At 35.4% G+C, this 19,759-nt stretch overlaps 1 protein-coding gene across 5 annotated transcripts in view; it reads left to right on the top strand.

The window, feature by feature from the left end:
• MAP4K3 (mitogen-activated protein kinase kinase kinase kinase 3) overlaps positions 1–19,759 on the top strand; it is a 141,479-nt gene that overhangs the window by 51,041 nt on the left and 70,679 nt on the right. For all 5 annotated transcript variants that reach the window (XR_012496304.1, XM_019742613.2, XM_019742638.2 and 2 more), the window contains exons 2-3: positions 3,576–3,633; positions 13,458–13,548. Coding sequence is in view for 4 of the 5 variants with exons in the window: in XM_019742613.2 (XP_019598172.1) it covers positions 3,576–3,633; positions 13,458–13,548 (149 nt within the window). In the remaining variant the exon portion in view is untranslated. The remainder of the gene's footprint in view (positions 1–3,575; positions 3,634–13,457; positions 13,549–19,759) is intronic.

The raw sequence follows: 19,759 nt of genomic DNA, 5'->3' as shown, positions 1-19,759 counted from the left end.
AATGGCCAATAAGCACATGAAAAGATGCTTAACATCATTAGTCATTAGTGAATTGTAAGTCAAACCACAACGAGATACCACTTCACACCCACTAGGATAGCTAAAATAAAAATGACAGATAATACAAATATTGGCAAAATGTGGAGAAATTAACACTCATACATTGCTGGTGATAACATAAAATAGTGCAGCCACTTTGGAAAACATTTCTTAAAAAAGCAAAACATAGCATTACCGTATGATTCAGCAATTCCACTCGTAGGTCTGTATCCAAGAGAACTGAAAACATAGGTCCACACAAAATTTTATGCACGAATATTCATAGAAGCATTATTTGTAATAGCGAAAAATGGAAACAACCCAAATATCCTTCAACATAATGTCGTATTTCCATGTGATGGATAAACAAAATGTGGTATTTTCATACAGTGGAATATTATTTGTCAACAAAAGCAATAAAGTACAGAAACATGGTACAACATGGATGAACCAGAAAACGTTATCTGGCTCGGTGAAAGAAGCCAGTCACAGAGGACTACATTTTGTATGCTCCTATTTATATGAAATATCCACAATAGTCAAATACAGAGACAGAAAGTAGATCAGTAGTTGTCAGGGACCGGGAGAGGGAGGAATAGGAAATGACTGCTAATAGGTCTGGGGTTTCTTTTTGGGGTGATGAGAATGTTCCAAAATTAGATAGTAATGATGGTTACATAACTGTAAATATACTAAAAACCACTGAATTGTACGTAGTAAAAGAGGGAACTTTATGGTATATGAATTATAGCCCAATAAAGATTATATAAAAAGTGCTGTATTTAGTGAAAATTTTAAACTCTGACATGGAATTTGAATTTTCGTCTTTAAAATATATGTGTGCATTCCCGAAGTATTTTAAACTCAAGAACGACATGACCTGGGTATCGCTTTCAGAGCATGTGAAGAATGGTGGTCAAATCAATGATGTGGTCTAGATGCTTAGAATATTAATCCTCAGCTTTCTGCCCTGAACAAGTCCGAAATTCTACATTACTGATACTGAATTAGAAATTTTTAACTTTATACATGGTGATATTTTACATTAAACTTGCTCTCATTTTTTCCCCAATAAATTGCTCTAGGAGATTGAAAGAATAGCAGTTACACAGTTTTAGAGATAATGTTTTTAAGTTTACCTCAGTGTGTATGTAACCTTGACTGTTGTAAATTTAGAGACAGCAAACTATTAATTTATTTTAGCTAGAAAACCAAGATTCTTAGTGAATCATAATTCTTTAAAGACTTTTAATTAATCAACTTGTGGATTTTGATGCGGCAAAGCCCAGAAAGTCGTTTCCTAAGGAGTTTTTTCCTTCCCTTTTTATAAATTATCTTAATTCTGGCAAATAAGATACACATTGGGAAATATTTCAGAAGGCAGAAACAGCAGTAATCATTTTAGCTGTCTTGTTTTTTACTGACTCTAAAGAACCATAATTTTAAAACACTTATCCTTTAGAAAATTCTGGACTGATTTAAATTTTGGAAGATTGTATTCAAAAGTTTAAGCCTATAGTAAGTACTGACTTTACTGAACTACATATAAGAACTACTGTCTGGGTGGTGAACACACAGTGGGATTTATAGATGTTGTAATACAGAATTGTACACCTGAAATCTATGTAATTTCACTAACAGTTGTCAACCCAATAAATTAAAAAAAAAACTGTCACAGTATCTTTGTTAAATATATGCTGGTGTTAACTATTAGTCTATTTTTAGAAGACTATATTGTACAGCAGCCATTCTGCACACTGTTTAACTTGTGTTAATCGAGTGTATGCCCTCTTGTGGTCAATTGGGAACAAAATTTCACTTATAAAATTAATCATCCTAGATTTCTATGGATTCACTTTTTCCCTGCTGTTTCATAATGGAATCACCCATCCTCTGCAAAACCAAGGCAGGGTTTTTTAAAATGGAGAATTAAGAATTGGAGAGAGTTGTATCTTATTTTATTTGGAGAAGTGCTAAAAAACATGTGGGTTGAAGGACAAAGTATCTATCAATATCAAGAAGGAGCCTAACAGAAAAGATATGGAAGTGTGAGGGGAAGGGCAGGTAGTTGTGATGGTGTTTGAGAAGATTTATGACTAAATTGATGTGCTATATACCTGAATATTTTACAGGTACACTCGTCCCCTTTACAAAATGCTTCCAGAATGATATTCTGATTTTTTTTCTGTTTCATCATGTAGATATCTTCTCATCCAAAAGAAGGAAATATTTATCTAACACTATCTATTTGAAGTGTCTGTCTCATTTAATTAAATTAAGCTTAGTTTGAAGGAACTGTTCAAATCTCTTTTGTACTACTTGTCCTAAATTGGCATTACAGTGTTTATTAGTTTGGGGCATTTTCCCCTAAAGGAATGAATTTCCCTGCAAATGTCATTTTAATATTTTTCTTATTTTGTATGGGGAGACCTTTTAATAAATACTCTTCTTCTTTTTTGAGTTAAAAGGTTAAATTTCACATTTCAGCATTAGCTATGTCGCACATCTACCTTCCTAGATCCTTGGCTGGTACTTGTAATTCTTAGGAGCATTCCACTGTTAATGGTATTGTCCTTTGTAGGTGACTCACTGATTTTCACCACTTCATTAATAAGATAGTGTTGCAACTAAGACAATTCCGGTCACATGAATGCATCTCTCTGTGATCAGGGAATTGCATATATTGGTTGATATGAACATTAATTTATTAAGAGTTATATTATATACTAGTTATAACAATTTAAAAATATCATTTAAAAAGTTCTGATTTAAGTATAAAACACTTTAAATTGACAAAGAATTACTGCCATTTTTTTATAGATTGAAAAGAGTTTCTGCCTGTTTATATGTAATTAAAATTGTAAAAGCATGAATAATACGGATTAAGTTTTAAAGTGATTTTTATGTGTGGCTTATAAAAATATATTTGGTTTGTATTGAACTGAACTAATTTGATTGTATCATCAGTTGTGTTTAAACACATGCAGGAGGGCTGTTTTCGTGTTTATATAATTGTGTTAGCTTTTCATATTATAAGGTTTTTAAATTAACAAGTTTAAGGCTAGTTAATAAAGTCAAAATTTTATCACCAGGCTCTGGATGAATGGCCGTAGAGTTCAGACTGCCTGGGTTGGAATCCTAGCACTGTCACTTACTAGCTATATGGCCTTGGCAAGTTCTTAAGTCTCTGAGCTACCATTTCCTGTGCTGCCATGGGAATAATATCAGTACCTACGTCATAAGATTGTTTTGAGGATTAAATGAATTAATATTAAAAACACTTAGAATAGTGCCTGGCACATACTAAGGCGTGTGTGTATATTAGCTATTATTGTTATCATCATTATTCAATTTATACATGAATTAATGATGAAATATATTGCAAAGTATGCTGTTTGTTTTGTAAATACAAATCACTTTTGCACTTCTTGCTTTAAAAACTATTTCCATATAATTGAAAATAAACAGCTAAATGACATTTTATAAAGTTTATAATGAAAACTTTTTTTACAGTTATCTTTTCTTCTTTTTTTTAGGCACGGAATGTTAACACTGGTGAATTGGCAGCAATTAAAGTAATAAAATTGGAACCAGGTAAATTAATTGAAATTTGATATTTCTTATTGCCATACGCCACTGGATATCTTTAAGGTTTTTTAAAAAAAAATAATGTTTAGTTAACATTCTCTTGTTCCCAATATCCTCTGGGCAATAGAGCTGGTATCTATTCTTTTCTACCCCTCTTTGAGACCTGTAGACACCTTACTCAATTCTTCCCAGAAAAAAAACATAATTGGGAGAAGGCAGAGAACTTGTGAAGAGACTTTGTTCCTTCTGAACTTAAAGGAGTTAACTTGTCACAAATTGATAATGGTATATTTGCAGGTTCACATTGTCCTGTAGTGAGGGGGCAGTGTGATGCAGTGGAAAGAAGTGAACTGAGATTTGGGTGGTTATAGTCCAGTTCTTCACGTCCCACTCTCTTGATCTGCGAACTTGGGCAAGTAACTTCACTTTTCTTGAGTCTTACTTTTCTCAATAGGCCGAGCTCTCACGTTTTCTCTTAATAGTTACCTTCCAACTTGAGCAGCTTATTGGGTAGCCTAGGACTACTCTATATTTTTTGTCGGCTTCAACTGTATTCTATCCCTAAATTCCTGCAAAAACGCACATCTTTCTGAGCTAACTAACACTCTTGTTTGGCCTCTGTTTTAAACCCTCTTTCTCTTTTTCTCCCTCCTGCCACAAGCAAGTAACTGTACTAGCGCCTAGACTGCATTCCACAGCAATGATAATACCTTTCTGATGGCTTCTCCCACTACAAACTTATAATATGAATTTGGTAAAACAGGTTTTAGCTTTCGTACGAACAGAAATACACTGAATTTTTTAGAAGTGTGGGCAACTTTTTCTGTAGAAAGCCCAGCTCATAAAATATTTTAGGCTTTGTGGACCACATAGGGTCTCTTTATACAGTTCTCCCTCTTCTCTTTCCTTCTCCCTTCCCTCCAATAATGGAAAAATCATTCTTAGCAAACCAGGCCACTTGCTGCTGTAGTTTGGTCACTTCTGATCTACATCATCAGTAGACTTTTTAGAAGTGCCATTAAGATGAAATTTGAAGACTGTGTTCACTGACTGTGATGAAGCCACACTGAAATAAGAAAATACTTTCTCAGTTACAAATATTTGCAGATTTTGTATAGTTTAATTACATTCTAATATCACAAGGCAAAGCTTTTTTCTTTTCTCTGAGTCCTCTACTCTTTAATTTATAAGAAGTGGAAGATTAACTATATTAAAGATTTAGCATTTGAAGCAGGACCTTCATTTTTAATCATTAAGAAGCGGCTATGTTACTTGATGAAATATTTCGTCTCTAATCAGAAGTTAGCATGTTGGAAGAGAGACAGAGGTATTTTAAGGCAAGCAACTTTTCTTTTAAAGAAATGAGGTTGCAAGTCACACACCAGTTCTCCTCATTTTCTATTGCTGAGAACTTAACTTACATGACCACACAAACACAAGAGAGGTTGGGAAATGTGGTCTTTAGCTAGGCAGCTATGTGGTCTTTAGCTAAGAAGGAAAGAATGGCATTTTGCCCAAAGAGACAATTGTAAGGTTATTTTGAGGATCTGAAACAAGGTAGGTACAGTGGGTCTGAAATGAGAAAGATTCAGGAGGTAGAATGAAGAGAGAATACATTTCTATTCATTTCAGACGTGTTGATTATGAGGTGTTTAGAGAATGTTGTTGTAGATACGCACAGTTGTCAATTTGATCTGTAGATCTGGAGCTCAGGAGAGAGGTCTTGGCCAGAATCATGGATGTGAACATCATCAGTGTTTGGTAGTAGTTGTAGTTCAGAGTTTCTAAAAGAAAGAAGGCCATGGGGCGGCCAGATGGCTCAGTTGGTTAGAGCGCAAGCTCTGAACAACAGGGTTGCTGGTTCGATTCCCACATGTGCCAGTGAGCTGCTCCCTCCACAACTAGATTGAAGATAAAGAGCTGCAGCTGAGCTTCTGGAGGGGCGGCACGATGGCTCAGTTGGTTAGAGCAGGAGCTCTGAACAACAAGGTTGCAGGTTCAATTCCCGCAAGGGATGGTGGGCTGCGCCCCCTGCAACTAAAGATTGAAAACGGCGACTGGACTTGGAGCTGAGCTGCGCCCTCCACAACTAGACTAAAGGACAACTACTTGGAGCTGATGGGCCCTGGAGAAACACACTGTTCCCCAATAGTCCCCAATAAAATTTATAAAAAATAAAAAATGAAAGAAGGCCACTAGTATCAAATGCTGCTGAATTGTCAAGTAGAATGAGAATTGATAAGAGGCTTTTGATATGGGTCTTAAGATGACGTGGACCTTTGCAAGGTTAATTCCAGCAGTCATTAGATGAAAAATAGATTGGAGTGAGTTGAAGAATGAATGGAAGTAAGGAAAAGGAAGCAAAGCTTAGACTATTTTTTGAAGAAATTTGGGTATGAAAAGAAATGGGGGATTGGTTTAATATGGGAGAAGCAAAGTTATGGGAAAGATTTTACATTGAAGAAAGTTTGAGCATGTTTGTAGGCTGAAAGGAAAAAGTGAGTGGTGATGGAGAAAATAAAGGTGTCAAAGGGAGAATGTAAATGATGGAGCAAGATTGTGAGAGGACTTGGGAGTTGATAGGATCAGGAGGTACCTCTTCTGAAAAGCAGGAGAGTACCCCTTTGGGATCACGTCTTTGTAAAGGTCCAAGGTTGGGTACAAATGTAGATTAGTTTTAAGGTTGAGGAGAGGGTAGTAAAAGAAGATCTTTACAGCAGGGCCTCCATTTTCTCAAGTGGGGGAAGCTAGGGCCTTAGCTGAGAGTGAAGCAAAGGTTGGTAAGTAAGATATCTGAAGAATAATTGAAACAACTTTTTTGTTTTAAGAGCCTTTATGGAGAATAGAAGAAGGAACTGACTAGTTACCAGTAATGGGACTTTGTACAGTATTATGTGTCTAATTGAAGTTGGACATCAACCATTTTTTATTATGCCCATTAACATACTTGTAGTTATGTTGCTATTCAAAAGCTAATCATTTGTCACCCAAAAGTAGTATGTCATTAATTTTTACCTATTAAAAGATCTTTTCATCAGAAATTAAAGTTAGGGAGAAATTAGTGTTAAGGGAATTAGGTAAGGTAAACTTGTATCTCCAAGGTAGGTAAACTCGTATCTATTTTAAAAACTGCTCATTAGTGAATTGCCTGTCCCATTACGTAAATTACGCATCCATGTTACCTTTTCCCCAAAGTTTTAGAAGATAACAAGCATATATTTATAACTTATTTTCAACCTTACTCATAAAGTGAGTTAAAAAAAAACTAACACAAATGGTTAATGAGAGGTAGAAGTACCTTTATAGAAAAGAGAAAAGCAGTACGGAGATATGTCACTCCATAATCTCATCCTCCTGCATAGAGTCTTGATTCCATATGTGTAATGCAAACCAGTGACTCCTGGTATTTTACTTGAAATGCGGCTAACACAAACTTAATATTTATTGCATTTTCATAATATACCAGTATAGAAAAAAGTCCAATTTCCTTTTAAGACTATTACTTCTAACAAAGCGTATGTTTTCTAGTTGTGTTATAAATGACTTTGTAGTCCAGAGGTCTTCATAGCAAAATATTAGCCCACACTCGTTTTCCCTTGTCTTTTTAATGATGGCCATTTGAACAGGTGTGAGGTGATATATCTGATTGTGGTTTTGATTTGTGTTACCTTGATGATTAGAGATGTTGAATACCTTTTCATGTACCTGTTGGCCATTTGTATGTCTTCTTTGGAAAAATGTCTCTTCAATTCCTCTGCCCATTTTGGTTGTGTTTTGCTATTGACCTGTATCGGTTCTTTATCTATTTTGGATATTAACTCTCATCTATATGAGTCGCAGATATTTTCTTTCATTCATTAGGTTGCCCTTTCATTTTGTTGATGGTTTCCTATGCTGTGCAGAAGCTTTTTAGTTTTTTATCATAAGAAAGACGAGATAAGTGTTGGCGAGGATGTGGAGAAAAGAACCTTTGTATACTGTTGGTGGGAATGTCAATTCGCATAGTTCATCCACTATAGAAAACAGTATGAAGGTTCCTCAAAAAATTAAAAATGAACTACCTAATGACCCAGCAATCCCACTTACTGGTTATTTATCCAAAGGATATGAAAATAGGATATCGAAGAGATATCTGCCTTCCATGTTCACTGTAGCGTTATTCATAATAGACAAGATAGGGAAACAACCTAAGTGTCCGTCAACAGATAAATGGATAAAGAAGATGTGGTGTGTGCATATTCAATGGAATATTATTCAGTCACAAGAAAGAAGGAAATCCTCCGTTTACAACAACATGAATGGACATTGAGGGCATTATGCTAAGTGAAATAAACTAGACAGAGAAAGACAAATACTGCACAGTAAAACTTATAAGTAGAAACTTAAAAAAAAAGGAAGTATGCAACTCAGCAATGTAACTCCTGTATACTGAAAAAGAGTAGGAAACAATACTTACATTGAAAAGCAAAGCCCCAAAATATATGAAGCAAAAACTGACAATTGAAGGAAGAAATAAACAATAATAGGACCTCAATTGTAAAGTGTAATGTCAAAAAATATAAATTATAGAAACAAGAATTAGGGAAATGCCACTAATATTTATTGACTGTTATGTTGTTAAGATCCATTTCTAGTTAAGCACTGGCATTATCAGCAACAAGACATGGTCCTTGTCATAAAGAAACTCACTGTCTGATAATAGTGATTCTTTGAGAAAGTTGGCATTTTTTCCTCAGCAATGGGCTTGTTTTTGGTAGAAAAAAATTGAAAGAACTGTTGGTAAGAATGTAGTGGTGATGAAGTCTTCACTGGATGATCGTAGCAAACTTCCTAGCCATCTTCTTTACTATAAGGTTCCCAGTGCCTGATACAATGCCTGGCATCTGGTAGAACAGACACTCGGTGCACAGTTATTGGATAAATCAAATTAATGAGGAAGATGGGAAACTAAAAAGATTTACCTTAGAGATGCCTTGGAGATGGGTTGGTTTAAACCATGACACTTTTTTGCTAATGAATAACTAACGTTTATTCACATTTACTTTGTGTCAGGCCCTGTTCGAAGTGCTTTACATTTGTTGACTCATTTGATCCTTATATTATTGTCCCTATTTAAAATAAGAAACAGAAGCACTGAAAGTTTTAGTAACTCGTGCAACTTAGTGGCAAGCTGAAATGGAGCCCTTGCAATACAGCTCTAGCGCCTACTCTTTCACCACTGTCAAAAAGTTGGCAGTCGTGTGGCTGCTGTTATCAGGTGTAACTGGATGTTTATTAATACAGACACACACACACACGTGTTCTAGAACTAATACATGAAAAATGTTTAGTGGTAGAGGCACCACTTAACAATCTTCTTTTTATGCATATTTAATGAGAACTAAAGGAACTTCATTGGGTAAGAAGAAAATGTTTCTTCAAAACCAGTATATTTGCTCAAACTGGACATCTTTTTTGGAGAAATTGATGCATAATAAACAAACCCAAAGATAAACCAGCAAACAAACTCCTTTCTGAAGAGTATACATGTAATGTAATCAGTTTAATTAGCAAGCTGTTCTTACACTGACATACAGTGAAGACAGGAATCTCAAGTAACTAATGGAGAAAGTGAAAATCTGCCTGGCTTTTGTCAGACTGGAGTAACAGACACAGATAAAGCCTCAAACTCCCAAGAATAGTGCAGCTGTAAAGTGTCCTAACAAATCCTGTCTTTGAGTGACTATGCTTGCTTACCTCACTGAGAAACTTTGTTCTCGAAAATCACAGAACATCAGAAACTTGGCTATGTGTAATTATATCAGCAAGAATAAAACATCCCACTCTGGCCTGGAGAATCTAAGTCATTTTGTCATAAAGAAGCAGTCTTGATTTATAACCGAGACACATACACAGCTTCATATAAGGCGTTTCTGGACATAGCATCCACATCTGTCTTTGTACCTTCTGGAAAGAGGACCATTGGTGCACTTTGCAGTCCAGTCCTAAAGTAGTCGCCTTTATACACAGACACCTCTGCTTTGCTCTAAGCCTACTCCAACACCACTGTGTTTCAGTTTCACCTAAACTCCACTCTTTCACTCTTTTCCTTTGCTTTGTGAGATGGTCCAAATTTCTCTGATGTATGGTCTTTCTCATCGCAATGGGTCAATAAACCTGATTTTGTCAGATTGCAGGTTTGTTCCTATGGTCTTTCGGCTGATTGGGCTGGCAAACTGCCAGCTCTTGAGTCTTATTTTGAAAGAAAATTCAAAATGGATCAAGATGAAATCTTGTGTCAGTGCTTGCTTGTAGAATAGAACTCATATTTATATATTTCCAGGCTTCATTTTCAAATTCTTACAAGGTAACTGTCTACCTTATGGGTGTCTTGAATCTTTTTCTTCTTTCTTTTTCGTGTTTTAAAGTCAGAATTTTAGAGCCATACGGAACTTTTCAGGTCATCTGTCTCAATGGTTGTCAGATATTTTACAACTTTCAAAACTTTTGTCATAGAAAATACCTGGTGGCAAGGAGGTACTGTGTGAAGCTTAATACTCTGAAGCTTAACACTCATGTTTCATATTGCAGAAAAGTAGGCACAGTGTTTATAATTTGCCCAAAGCCACACTTCTTATGTGTGGATCTGACTCCTGATTCTTGACCCATTGTTCTTTAGTTTTTCACCCTAAAACATAGTATTAATTAAAGTTGCTTGTGATTACTTGTTTGTAGTACTGTTTGAGCAATAGTTATTAAAGTAGAATGTAACTATAGATAACACTGATGAATTAGGTAGCAACTCATGAAAGAAATTCATTCCTTCTAAACGGGAAAACATATTCCTTTTCAAACAGTGCAAAATACTGAGATTGATGAGCAGGGAAGTTCATAGTGAGAAAATAAGGTATTATGTTTTATTTCCACGAGAGCAGCATTTGTTGTAGAACAAAATTTTTAAAGTGTGAAAAGACCAGTAAGACCTCATTTTACTATTTTTCATGAGACTTCAAAGTTATATTTTACAAATCATCTTTCCTGTCAGCTTTTGACATTAGTTTTTTTCTGTCCCTAGAGGTAGGAGAGGTGCTTCCTCCCCTTTTAATCTCATCGTAGAGTGGCAGGACACCAGGGAAATTATTTATCTGGCTCCTTTTCCTATCTCCCTGGAGGACTTTAGTAGATCCCTTACCACCATTTGTTTCTTCAGTGCTGTCCTGCATTTATTGCTGCGGTGAAGAGAGTCCTTACATCATTGTGGTAATTATTTTTCAAGGTTAATCGTGGATTGCTTAGCCACACTTTAATATATTAGAACCTTATTATGGGCTTGAGGCTAACTATACTGGACAAATTAGGGATTTACACATTTAAAGGTAATAATGTCCCAAAATAAAAAAGCAAATAACAACGGTTTTAGTATATGAGTATCTGCAATTCCTTCCTCATTCTCAACGTTTTGTGTCTGTTTAATGATTTAATTTTATGAATGTCAACATTTAGCACTCAATTTAGTTAGAATAGAAGATATACGATATGGTCCCTGCCTTCAAGGAGCTTGTTACCTAGTATAAAAACGAGAGTGTATGTAAGTAGCAGCCTAACTACAGGGATTCATCCATTGAGCAGTGTGTGTATATGAATTGTGCTGGCAATAAGAAATGGTGGTGACTTTGACTAGAAAAATTTAATTAGTTGACAGGTCATTGAATAGCTGTTTTGGCTGTTTACTCTGTGAAATACTCCCGTCCTAGAGAACCTGATGTGCTAGTGAGGACATAGAGCCAGTGTCATAAGGGCAGGGATATGCACAACCATCACTGTAGAAGTTGTGGTGCTTGCAGTTGTGAGTAACAGAAACCGCAGCTCAAGGCGGCTTAAACAGGGACTGTATTGTTTATGTATAGGAATATCTGAAAACTACAGAGGCAGGTGAGGCTCGATGCGTGTATGTATGTAGCTCTATTATGTCATTATGTGCCACCCACCCCCTTTTCCTGTTTCTCTTCAATGTTTTCGCCAAATCATCCTTATGCTAAAGCTGGTTCCCTTTGAGGATGTGATGACTGCTAAGCTCTCAGGGCTGCGACCCCCAGAAAGAGAGCTTCTGTCTGACCATCGTTGAGTTCGCTCTGACTAGATCAGCTTTGATCTCTTACAACCTTTTCACCGGATTGGGGGAAATCATAATTGAGAAGCAGATGAGAAAGCAAAATTTAGAACTTTCAAAGTATTTAGTGTATTCCTGAAAATTGGTATCAGTCTCATTTTTGCTTTATTATTTCTAACTTGGATTTTTCATAATGAACTGAAAATCAGGAATTCTTAATGGTGGGAAGTGAACTCAGAAGAGAATCCTAGTTCAGTGATTTTCTTCTGAAATTTTGGAGGGATAAAAATTCCCTACTCTTTGGAGATTTTTGATTTTGTACTCCATTGCAGAAATTAAGTTAAGAACCTGACATACCCTCTGTTCTCCATTACTTCTTCCCTTGCAACTGGGCGGTAAGGTGGGTTTTGATATTGGATTCAAATGGTTCATGATTGGGCTAGTGCAAGCCCAACAACAGGAAAACACCAAGGCCAGAAATGTCAGGGCTTGCTATAACAAACTCATACTTAGGATTTGAGCAGTACTTTGAAAGACTAATGTTTTTTTATTATGCCTCTAATATATGTTTAATCAAGCTATTCATAGCATATAACACTTTAAGAACTGACTTAGTAATACAAAGCTACTTTGATTTAATTGTAAGCGCTTCCATTTGTTCTCCTTCTGCACAGTCTCTGCTTCACCACATTTGCATTCACTGCACTTCTGTTTCTCTCTTTGAGAAGTGTTCATTCAGGAACCACAGCATGTGACTCTGCTGTAGGATTGCCAGATCTTTGAGGAATTTGGGCAGAGAGGGAGCAGAAGAAGAGAGATTATTTGCTAATAGTCTGACCAGGCTCAGATACAGTTCCATTCCTCATCCCAACATAGATGGAACAAGGCATTCGAATACAGAATAAGCCTGTTTATGGGCCATGTGGTAACCCAGCACTGCTGGAGTGCTGGCTTCTCGGCTCTCCAAAGAGCCTGTGGAGGTTCATTTGACGCTCTTGGTGTATTGGGATTCCTGCCCTAACTTCAAAAAGAATTACTTCTTTGTGCTAAAATTATATTAAATGTTGTTTGGTAAAAAAGCAAAAAGTAATGTATGTTTCCTAGTGAATTATCTGATGATTTCGTCCAAAGTATAATAGAGTGAGCGCTATTGAAGCATTTGCTATTATTGCTATTATGTCTTAGAAATAATCACCAGATAGTTCACTAGGAAATGTACATTACTTTTTCCTTTTTTACCAAACTTTTTATATAATTTTAGCACAAAGAAGTAATTCTTTTTGAAGTTAGGGCAGGAATCCTAAAACACCAGAGCATCAAATGAACCTCCATAGGCTCTTTGGAGAGCTGAGAGGCCTACACTCTAGCGATGCTGGGTTACCATGTTGCCCACAGACAGGCACTGTTCTAAGCATTTTACATATATTAGCTACTTTAATACATCCAAAAGCCCTGTGAGATAGATTATTATTTTTTTTATCCCTATTTTATAGAGGAAGCAGTTGGCACAGGTCAAGTAACTGGCCCAAGTTCACACAACTTAGTAAGGAACAGTTAAGATTTGAATCCAGACAGTCTGGGACCAGAGTTTATTATTTTAGTTACTGTATTTTACTTTCTGTCAAGGGAGAACTGAAGTTATCATTAAAAGTAGTATCAATAACATTTATTATATTTTGAAATAAATGGACATTTTGAAACTTACCTATTAAATATTCAACGTGCTTGTTTTTTATTCTAGGAGAAGACTTTGCAGTTGTGCAGCAAGAAATTATTATGATGAAAGACTGTAAACACCCAAATATTGTTGCTTATTTTGGAAGCTATCTCAGGTACATTGTTTGTCTCCCTTTTGAAAAGCAGTAATGATTCCATATCTAATACATTTAACAAAATAAACTTAGCTCTCTCATCCATGTTTAGTAGTTTTCTTCATGCTTTGAAGATAGGATATTTTCATATGAATGGAATTTATGTTAATTCTGTAACTAATATCGTAGTCTGTGATTTGTCTGTTGTACTCTTGGGAACTCGATGTGGTTTCAGTGAGGAAGCTGACAAGTAAAAACTGACTTTTATGGTTGGTCTTCCTGGGATAGATCTAAATATGCCATTCTGTTGCCCCTTTCCTAGACTTGAATGAATTAGAAAGCCAGGAGCATCTCTTTCTGTTATGTTATTAGAAAGTTTTTTCTTTTGTGCTTCTAGCCTCAGAGTATTGCATCATCTTTTCCCTTTATTTTGTCCAAAGGACTAGGACCTATAATTATTTCACTAATTTCTTATTTTTCTAGGTCCTTAAGTGAACTTAGACTGAATTTGCCACCTCTTGTTTTAGTTTGGCAGGACCAGGCCAGGTTCCTCAGGTCATTATTGCATAGGGGTTGACCTCAAGGTCAAATCACTTTTTTCCATTCACTTTTATATGCAACTGTGAGTTGAATACTGTGACCTGGTTGTTTTTAAGGTTCCTTCCAAAGGGAGGATTGGTGAATGTTTTCTCATGTATTAAAAAAACTCTTCAGGTTTGCTTTGATATACTGTAGGGTATGTAAGGATGTAACTTACTGCAGCTCACAGTCTCGTATGATCCAGGTATAAAGCACTTTAACTCTTCTGATGTAGACACAGTATAAGGAGAAACTGGGCACTTTTGCCCTCTCTTGCTTCCAGCCTGTGAAAGCCATCTGGACCAGCTCTTCTTGATTCTAACCACTCTTGGAGAGCTTTGATTGCCACCTTCATTAAGGTTAAAGGGTGGGTTTAATGGAGACTTTAGTTCTTATAGGGACAGGTACTGCTACCCCTATATCAATGACTATTAAACATTTTAAATGGATTTTTTAAAAGCCAATTTAAAATTACTTTAATGGTGAGTGGTTCAAACAGTAACCTAACACAGTTTTTGCATCAATTTTTAATTTATGGAACAAACCCAGCACAGGTAGTTATTGTATCAGCTCAAAGAAACAAAAACTGGTTAAGTTAATGATATAAATAATCATCTGCTTCCAGTATATTAAAATCATCACAACAATTTGTTTTACTGTTACTGGTTCTTACAGAATGACCTACCTAGACTCAGTTGGGAGAAGCTTTACAGTTTTCCCCAAGAGCAAACGGGTCTTTTAAAGAATTTTTATGTTTCCCCAGAGACATTGATCTAAGCTATTTCTTAAACATGGTCTCAGTCTTCTAGAACTATGGGACCATGCAAAGCCTAACCTGTTATTCCAGGATAGCCCCATCCGTTAAATGGCAACTTTGGTATGGTGAGATGAGCATGTTCTTTTTGCTGTGGAGACACTGGTGTACTTGGTACTTAAGAGCTTGTACCCTGACTCCATCACTTTTAATTTTGTGCCTTACGTCAAATTACTTAATCACTCTGTGCCTCCGTTTCCTCATCTATAAAATGGGGATAATAATAGTATTTACATGATGGTGTAGCTACAAGGATAATGGGTAAATACATGTAAAGTGCTAAGAACAGTGCTTAGAATGTGATAATGTTAAATGTTAACTGCTATTACTACTACTTAGTATTTTTAAGTACCATCATGCTGGCATCTCACGATCTTTTCAACAACACTGTTAGCATTTGATCTTTTCAAAAACATTGTGACTCTATGGTAGATATTATTTCCATTTTACAAATAAAATGCTTGAGAGAGTTTAACATTAAGTATTTAGTTTATAGTTCCACTTCAAGTTGTTGACAAAGTAGGGTCCTAGTTCTTTCTGTGATACTGTGCTCATGAATCACATCACTTTTGGCTTAGCTTTACTATCTCCTTGCCAAAAGAGTCAACCAAATACACTTCCAACACCCCCTACCCATCACCAGCAATACGAAACTAAACCCCAATATGAAACTAAACTAGACATTTGACTTTCTGGGTTACGTAGGCAAGAACTTGCTCATATAGGTTAGGTAACATAACGTTTGATCTTGTTAACCACTGAAATGCAGAATTCCTCTTGGATTTGTATCCATTTTTGTTGGTAAGTCTCGGCATAGACTTTAGTAACACCCACTAACCTTCACATCTAGACATAACTACATTGACAGCCAGTTTGAGGTTATGATTTTTAAAAATTGTACTTTTAGATTTCAGTAAATGTGTATTCTGACTATATTTTGAATATCCTTTTTTAAAGTAAAGTTTCAAATTTGAAGCATAATGTATATACAGCAAAATGCATAAATTTATATATTGTGTATAGTCTGATGATTTTTTTTAAAGGTACTTTTATTTTAATTCAAGTAGAATACAAAGGGAAAAATTGCTCAGAAACCAAAGTAAAACAGACAAAATAAGGGTCGTATTTTTAGTAGAACTATGTTTGTTTGGTGTTGTATGATCTAAGATAGGAAATACTGGCTTAAATAGATGATTTTATTCTGTAACTGGAATAGCTGATGAAAGTGATATGAAAACAAATGGTAGTATAATATAGAACAGCAATTAATCCTCCCTTTTCCAGCTCTTTTCTTCTATAGAGATTCTTCAGTTATTCCCTAACGTCCAGACCAAACCAAATTTGGAGTATGGAATGCTAATGATTAGATTAGTACGGTGTTCTAGCTGAAAGGGACTGAGAGATCTTGTTACATAGCCCACTGTTTTTTTACAGATGAGGAAATGGAGTTGGATAAATGACTTCAAGTTATCAAACTACTCATTGTTGGCACTGGTACTTCAACCTGGCCCTGCCGCGATCTAGGCCAGCTGTCTTTTTGGTATACTGTACTGCTTAACCAAGAAGGCCAGATTTAGTCTCACAGGGAGCATGGTTTCTTGGGTCTTTCTCATTACTGAGTGATTTTACAAAAGGCAAGGAGCTTATTTGTTTGAACTTGATACAAGTTCTCTAAAATATATACTGTTGCTAGTGACTTTCTTCCATCTATCTTGTTGCCATTAGACCCTATTACAACAAATTTAGACATAAAATTTGAAACACTTGAACTAATGTGATTTGATTATTGATAAATTTCCTCCTTGGGGAATCGGATTTACCCTATGAATTTACTGAATAGATGACCAGAATACAATTACTTTTAGAAGCCTATTTTATACCAGGGTAGCTGTGCTTACTTCTCAAAGGAACACTGAGATTGAGCTCCTATGAAACAACACCCAGTACTCTTAACAAAGGCCTTCCCTACTCTGTCTGCTCTTCTGTATAATTAAAGCTTATGTTTATTAAGTGCCTAATTACACACAATGTACAACAGTGTGGGACATTTTAGAGCTGCTGATTCTTAGAGATCTTGCTCACGCTTTATTTTACTTTTTAAATCATGTTACATTTGGGTAAAATATATAAATAATTATACTTAGTTTGTTCAAGGAGTTTTAAGTCTGTGATGTGTTACAAAGTCTGGGAAGATTGAAAAGTGTGTTTTAGAAATTATAAGATTCTCAGTTCAGTGGAAAAGTTCTCAGGATAGTAATTCCTGTATGCTGCAGTAAACATCGAACTAAAAGATGAAAATAGTGAACTTGCCCCTCACACTTATTTTTCTAGTTCTTTTAAGATAGATAATTTTACCGTATAAGAAAAAAGAATTCTAAGGATTTGTAGGGTCAGGAAATTAATGGTGATACACTGAATATTTACCTCAATGGTTAATTTTATTTCAATTCAGACACCTAGGGGCAAAAATGTTATAATTTGTTGGCCTGCATAAAATTGGCTGATTGACTTAAGTCCTTCCCTGTTAGGCAGCCGGCGTGGTGAATGACCAAAAGCAAATACAGATTTATCATCGCAAGAGAGAGATTCATGGAATAGATGGAAGTTATTTTTCTAATAGACTGAATATTCAAGCTTTTTTGATAATACCAGACTTAGCTAAATAGAATGTTATAAAGGTAAAGCATTTTAGACATCTTAAAAAATAAAAAGTATTTATGTCTATATATATAATTCTGATTTTTGGACATCATTTTATATATAATGAATAGAAAATTATGTTTCTAAGCAAGGTGGGGAAAAGGGGAATAGACTAGCTTCAAATAGAAGATGGTGTGATATTGAAATATATAAGAAAGCAGAGAACGTGTTTCCTATGTCCATTTTTCTCTACCAAGGAGAATTCTTTTCAAACTAACGGATAGGAAAAGCATTATTAACAAGGAATTGAAGCACAAGATAGGTGAGTAGATAATTATAGATCAGCTAGACATTTTAAGTGAATAAAGCTTTTAGATTTATACAAATTATGTTTCATTATATATACTGAAAATTTAGCAAATGTGGTTGTCATCCACTATCAGTGAGTGCCTTTTGACAAATGGGAAAGGTGTTAAAAGACTAGTGATCAGCAATGACCAATTTTCAAAGGAAAAGAAAAGATGGTATCTAGAAAATATATACTATTGAACTTGATGTCAGTCATCAGCCCCCAGCAGATATTTAAGATAAATTATTAATTAGATAATTAGTGAGCACTTATAAGTAAGGTGATTAGCATGACTTTCAGTAAGTAATCATATCAAATCAGTCTCATCTCTTTTGTTTTTTCTTAAAAAAATTAAAAGTCCATTTTCTTTATTTACACCACCAAATTCCAGGAACAGTTTAAGGTGACTTACATAAATACTCTACAAGATAAATTATAACAAAAGAAGTACAAAACAGCTTACGTTTATTGTGCTATATTTTAAGTCCTTTACTAAACAGTTTGCATGTTATTCTGAGCAGACCCTAAAACATCTATTCAGTTGATTTTGTAAGATATGTGAAGTCCCGGCTGCCTGTGTAATTAAGCACTTGACACAGGCAATTTACATGAAAGATTCACATGCAGCAGGTGTGAAAATGTTTTAGAGCAGCGGTTCTCAGTGGTGAATTCCTATTTTAACTCCAAGACCCAACTCAAATATTATCTCCTCCCTAAAAATCTTCCTTTGACTTTCCTAGTCATTCTTACCTGTGAGTTCTCAGGCATGCTTGAATTATGCACTGATCAAATTATAATCTTATCCAGAGGTCAGCAAACCTTTTCTGTAAAGGACCATATAGTAGTACATATTTTAGGCTTCATGAGCGTTGTGTGTTTGTCTCTGTCACGACTCCTCAGCTCTGCTGTTTTAATACAAAAGCAGCCACAGATAATACATAAATGAATGAGTGTGATTGTATTCCAATAAAACACTAAAATTGGAATTTCATATAATTGTCACATGTCAAGAAATATTATTCTGATTCCCCCCACCCCCCACCATTTAAAAATTAAAAAAACTATTTTTAGTTCCTGGGCTATATAAAATCAGGTAGACTGTGGCTCACTGGCCACAGTCTGCTGACCTTTTATCTGACCAATTTATTTTTGCAGTCACTTATGCATTCATTCACTTGTGGAATAAATACTCATTTGCTGGCTATTCTATGCATGTGAATGCAGTAGTGAGAGGGACAGACGTATTGTTAAGGCCAAGTCTTTCTTCCCCATTAGCCTGATATTGCTGAGTTCAGAGACTTTCTGTTCCATCTCTGCCCCCTGAGCATAGTGCATTTCCTCGTCCATTTTGAGATGAAGTAATGAATGATCGAACAAAGGAATGAACAAAGGAATAATCTGTTATATCTTTGCTAATTATTTCTCCTATGACTATCTTACAATGTGGGTGTAAGAGAGAAATGCTATCTAAAGATAAATGAGTGATAAATTTTAACATATTATTTTGGAAAGATCTTTGTTGAATCTGGATATGAGGGTAAAGTTTATGTTTTGTCTGTTTTGTTGATGACAGTGCTATGAAAGTGATAGACTTTGAGATGTATTGCCATTCTGCGATGAATCTTCTACATAATTTTTGGCTTGAGGCTTCTAATTAACATTTAACTTGTATAATACTGTCATGGTGTAGCTGGATAAACTGGGGGTTTAGTTTTTAACTAAAGGGAAATTTTCTCTCATTTGGATGTGCCTGATGACATCTTTATATCCTATAAATGGTATATTTTAACGATTAAAATCTTGGGTTAAGTTATATAATAAGACATTATATTAGGGAATTCATTTACTCG

The sequence above is a fragment of the Rhinolophus sinicus genome, linkage group LG05, assembly GCF_036562045.2.
Source record: "Rhinolophus sinicus isolate RSC01 linkage group LG05, ASM3656204v1, whole genome shotgun sequence".
NCBI lineage: Eukaryota > Metazoa > Chordata > Mammalia > Chiroptera > Rhinolophidae > Rhinolophus > Rhinolophus sinicus.
This window is presented reverse-complemented; position numbering and strand designations above follow the sequence as displayed.